General features: G+C 46.1%; 2 protein-coding genes across 2 annotated transcripts; both read left to right on the top strand.

The window, feature by feature from the left end:
- Positions 1-235: 235 nt before the first annotated feature.
- Positions 236-2,995, top strand: LOC308384861 (protein Fer3-like). The gene has a single exon (XM_080863492.1). It carries the CDS (start codon positions 693-695, stop codon positions 1,140-1,142), a length of 450 nt encoding a protein of 149 aa, XP_080719618.1. The 5' UTR covers positions 236-692; the 3' UTR covers positions 1,143-2,995.
- A 237-nt stretch (positions 2,996-3,232) lies between these two features.
- Positions 3,233-5,045, top strand: twist1a (twist family bHLH transcription factor 1a). The gene is made up of 2 exons (XM_080862878.1): positions 3,233-4,044; positions 4,478-5,045. The coding sequence occupies exon 1, from the start codon at positions 3,469-3,471 to the stop codon at positions 4,015-4,017; it is 549 nt and encodes a 182-aa protein (XP_080719004.1). The 5' UTR covers positions 3,233-3,468; the 3' UTR covers positions 4,018-4,044; positions 4,478-5,045.
- Positions 5,046-5,420: the final 375 nt, after the last annotated feature.

Genomic DNA, 5,420 nt, shown 5'->3' with positions numbered 1-5,420 from the left:
ATTACCTTGCCTTAAAGTGCATTATTTTCTGAGAGTGCAGTGTTTTAGGCTGAGCAGTGGCTCTCTTGTTGGTCCCTGCAGTGTGGACACTGTCCTGCCATGGGAACGGACAGTTATTTGCTTTAATTTGCAACAGAAAAGCTTGTGGTGTGTAGTGACTGTTAGAGAATGTTCTGTTTGGCCTTCTCCTGGCTGGTTTAAGTGATAAAAGTGTCATTATTTAGCCTCTGAGGCAGAGGAGAGAGTGCAAACAAGACTGCATGACCCTCTGTTAAGAGCCCTCGTTCTTCAGATGCTCATTAAAGGCCTCCAGGAGGACAGTGCATCAACTGGCAGGGCCGTCGAGCTTGCCTTTTTTTTAAAAAATAAAAGTCTTTCTCATCCCAGTCACCGGTCGACTGACGGCAAAAATGGGCTCAATTAAGAGCAAGAGGGACATGAAAGATGTCGCGCTGTGAGGTGGTATAGGCGACTTATTAAAACAGCAGGAAGAAGCTCTTGGACTTGGGCCCAATAGGATCTAACCCCGTAGCGCACTGACCGGATTTGGAGAAAGTTGGATTTATCTGATTGGGCGCTTTGGATTCTGTGTCTGGTGAACGACTTTAGTCCGTCTGAGCGCTCTGATTGGAGTCAGTTTCTTAACAGAAAAACAAAAGAGAGACTTTCTCTCAAACTGCAGCGCATTGAAGATGGAAATGCAGGGCCGATTTATTGACTCCACGGTGATGAACATTAATGTTATGGAGTATCCCCACAAATATGCTTTAGCACCAAAGCAGCAGGTGGATGCTGCTCCATCCTGTCCAATCAGCCAAAGGCAGTTAAACGAACCTTCCTGGAGCCGGGAAGCGGAGGACGGTGTGCGCACTGCTCAGGTGGCGATGTGCTCGCCGAGATACTACAGCCGCGGGGCCCGGGGGAACACGAAGGCCAAGCGGAGGAGGATCATCACGGTGGTCCAGCGGCAGGCGGCCAATGTGCGGGAGAGAAAGCGAATGTTCAGTCTGAATGAGGCGTTTGACGAACTAAGGAGAAAAGTTCCTACATTCGCATACGAGAAGAGGCTGTCCCGTATCGAGACGCTGCGTCTGGCCATCGTCTACATCTCCTTCATGATGGACCTGCTGGAGAACACCTGAGACACAACAGCTCAGCTTTATCTATGGCAGACTGAACTAGACTGAAGGCGCCACTCAACCCACCAATGACACGGACATAAATGAGCAGCTGACTTTCCGTGTATGGACCAACAAGAGGGATTCTATTAAGAAATGTCAGATTTTTTGTGGCTGTAAAAACACATACATCGTTGGAGAAAGCTCACTAGGTCAGTGAGAACCGAGATTTCATTAGTTGCATGTGAATCGATGTTGCTTGAAAATAAAAGTACCGCTATGGTCATGTTTGTGTTCTTTGCCTGGACTGCCACGACAAAGAAAGCAAAGTGAAATTTAATTTTGACTAACCTTACTAAAATTAATAAGACCATAATGTCTGCTTAAATGGACAGTTTACAGCCAGTGTTGGATCAAAACATATTTACACTGTCGCATTTAATAAATCCGTTAAGAGGAGATACACATGAATGTCAGCATCTTATGGTTGTTGTTATACAGCTCTGAAGTGGTGTGGTTTTCAGCACCGTGGAGAGCTACAGAGGCACGCGCCTCACCTGGCCACTTGAAGGGTGTGGCAAAAAAAAAAAAAGCAACTCGAGGTTTTCCTCACTCAGAAAGCGAGAGCACATGAATCATGATTGTTTTCTCCTTGATGGCCAAATATCCTCAAAAGAGTTTAAAAGTGGATCTAAATCACAAATCAAGGGCTCACGGCATGAAGCTGCAGATTATCTTTGTCACTAAGGTGTAAATTGAGTTATTCACGGAGGTGAGATGACGGTAAACTGAGTGACAAAAACACCACCCACACCAGATGCCCTCTTTCAGTCCTGGATTGATGGTAGAGGCAAAGCTGTTTAGCGCTGGGGGACCGTGTCTCCACAAGAGAGCGGGGCTGGGCCCTCTGTGGTCCTCTTGTGTCATCTTTCCTCATCAGAAGTGAGGCTTCTCGGTGGGCCATTCACACCACAGACTACCTCCAAGAAGTTTCCAGGTCTAGTTTCAACCACATGAAGACGTATTTTTAGTTTTTGGACTAGGATATTAGATCACAGCAGAGCAGGCCACGGAGCTGGGTGGTCATGTGTAGGTGTTTCGACTCTGTGTGAGCCAGTGAAGTGCTTTTTTCCTCTCTCCTCGGTCCATCTTTATCACGTCCGGTATTTGCGTTGTGCTCCAGCCGAACACCGCCTTTCAGCGTCCCTGCTGTGAGCACGGATCCGCCCTGAGAGCTCCCTGTGACGGGCCGTCTTTTAAACCTGAGCCGCGGTGCCGAGATCCCTGCGGGAGTCAAACCCTTTAAGTGCATACCTCAACCGCGAGGCCGTTGACGGCAAAATAAACACACAGGTCTACTAGAGCAGCGACCTCCTGCTGTGACAGCCTCATGTGTTTTTCAGTGGGCCTGATCGCTGCTCCCTTGTCAAACGCCTGCACAGAAACACTTTAATGTTTAAAACTAGAGGAAGAGTTCTGTTCTGTGTCATTGGCTTTGAATTGTTTTCAGCAAGAGGGGGAAAGCATGAAATTTCCACACACGATGACACAGCGGTAAAACTGCTGGGCGATTTCCATTTGTAAGTTTTATTGTCAGTGACGCAAACAGTGGATAGTCTGTGCAGCAAATTTGGAAAAACAACAAAACCTGCTATTCACACTTTAAAAAATCGAGCCTGAAACTAAATAATAAATAACACAAGAAAACAACAACAACAGGTCTTTATTTAACACTGAGCAAAAAAAAAGAGCCTGGACATTTAATGAGGTCTGCTCTAATTCAATGTAAAAAATAAAAAATAAAAAGTAAATTAAAAAAAAAAAAATAATAATTATTATTATTCTTATAACTCCGCATCTGTAATAAATGCGGTGTGTGTGTGTGGGGGGGGTGGGGGGTGGCATTGTGCTTTTGGGGAAGAAATAATTTGGGGTGGAGCAGAGACAAATAATTTATCTCTATGACAGGTCTTACAGTGCTTGCACAATGATCCAATAGCAAACACTGCCCCCACTACATCCTTCCAGTCTCGAATAAAAAACACTCCATCTCTTAATTCCTAATATTATAGCAAGAACTCTCTTTTTCTGCGGTATTATGTTACAGCCCTCCCCACCCAATCACAGCAAGCCCCAAAATCCTCCTGCCTGCTCCCCGTTATAAGAACTCGGGTCGTCCCAGTCTGGCAGACACCTCTCCCATTCTGTGGCGCACGAGATTTACCGTAATACCAGCTCACACACGCTCCTGTTACCTCTCGTGTTTGTTGATGTTGTGACCGCTTCAGTGGATTTGAGTCAGGGATTCGTGACTCTCTGACAGGACACAGAAAACCTTTCTGAAAAGACAATGCGGGAAGACGACTCCTCCCCAATGGATAGCGCTGGTAACAGTGAGGAGGAGACCGACCGACAGCTGCCGCGGAGAGGCGCGAGGAAGAGGCGGACGGCGCGGAGGAGCACGGACGAAGAGGAGGAAGCGGACGTGGAGAGCCCCGGTCCGGTGAAAAAGAAATGCAGGAAGAGCGGAGACGGAGGAGGAGGCAGCACCGGGAGCGGCGGCAGCGAGGCCAGCAGTAGCCCAGCGCGCTCATTTGACGACCTGCAGACGCAGCGCGTGATGGCCAACATCCGCGAGCGCCAAAGGACGCAGTCCCTCAACGAGGCATTCACGTCGTTACGTACGATCATTCCCACCCTGCCGTCGGACAAACTCAGCAAGATCCAGACCCTGAAGCTGGCAGCGCGGTACATCGACTTCCTTTGCCAAGTTCTACAAAGCGACGAGCTGGACGCGCGAGGGACCAGCTGCAACTACGTGGCGCACGAGCGCCTGAGCTATGCGTTCTCAGTCTGGAGGATGGGGGGCGCGTGGTCCTTGTCGACTACGTCCCACTAGAAGGGCTGCTCTTGGTGGCACAGTACGGTAGGTTGAGCTCCTTTCACTTTTCATCCAGCAGGAACTCGAGCCGTGCCAAAATGTTCCGGTTATGCGCATTTTACGCACAGGCCCAAGATAAACAAACTAATGTATAATCCTCCAGTAGGTCGCTGTAGTTTTTCTGTCTCACTCTTTTAAACTTCCTCTAATATTAATTAGGCTTGATTAATTTCATTATGAAAGAGATGTCAACTACAACTTTATGCGCCAACAGACCAGAGTTATCGCTGTAAACATGGCATTCTCATATCATATTATAGCTACAAAGAAATAGACATAGCATTTCTTCCACGAAATCCAAGCTTCATGTTTATTTTCTTCACCTAAGCCCACAACCAGGTTTTGTCATTTACATACATGGCCAACACGCACCAACATCTTGTTTTCACTTGTTTTAACCAGAGTATTTCTTTCACAGATTACTCAGACTGAGGAACCAGTGGATCAGACAGACTAAAATAGGCCAAACACACCTGGGCCCCAGTCTCGGCTGCTGTGCTTCAGGCCTCAGAGGAAAGCAGCTTTTTTCATATTTCCCTTTGCACGGACTGAAATGTTTGCAAGGGAGCACTTAGGACAGACAGGACGGATATGAAGAAAGAAAGACCACTGCGACTATGAATGTTGTAAAGAAAAAAAACTGACAAACGGCTCCGTTTTGAAACACGAGAGAAAGATGACAGACCATTCCACATTCCCTGTGACACCGCATCACAGAAAATGAAGTATTTTGTATTTATTTTTCTACACAGGTCGGAAACTTCTTCCTCCCCCTATTTCAAATAACGGTTATTTATTTTTGCAGTATCACAGAATTCCAAATGGACCTAGAGTCTTTGCATTTTGAGTGTTGTAAATATTTGGTAATATCTTAAATAAAATTATGAAAGTATTGTACATTCTTCTGGTCTGGATATTCCTTGAAGGTCTAACTAGAGGCTGCGTCAAATAAATTTCATGCCCATCAGCTGAATTTAGAAGCCTCTGTTTTTACACAGAAGAATAAATGTCACTTTTTTAAAGAAATGTTTTTTATTTATTTATTTTTTTGTTAGGGGAAACATATTCAATTTTCATGGTCTTTGTACTTTGAGTCTTTGTAGAGAGCTTATTTTCTTGCTTGATGTTGAATCCCCATGTAACCAAACTACAGTGGAGCGGGGCAAAAGAAAACATCTCATTCCAGTGGCTTATTTCGTAGTGATTTCTTGAGCTTGGGGATCTGGGAAAGCCATAATTAGCCAATGGTCTGTTTGAACAAGGTGAATCTGGAGCTGTGGGGGGCATGCATGATATTCCCAGATGTCCACTGAGCTGCAGGTCAGCATGGGAGTCTCCTGCAGGTGCTGCAGCAGTTATAC

This window comes from Rhamphochromis sp. 'chilingali', assembly GCF_963969265.1.
Source record: "Rhamphochromis sp. 'chilingali' genome assembly, chromosome: 17".
NCBI lineage: Eukaryota > Metazoa > Chordata > Actinopteri > Cichliformes > Cichlidae > Rhamphochromis > Rhamphochromis sp. 'chilingali'.
Note: the sequence above shows the minus strand (reverse complement) of the source record. Positions and strands in the feature narration are given on the sequence as shown.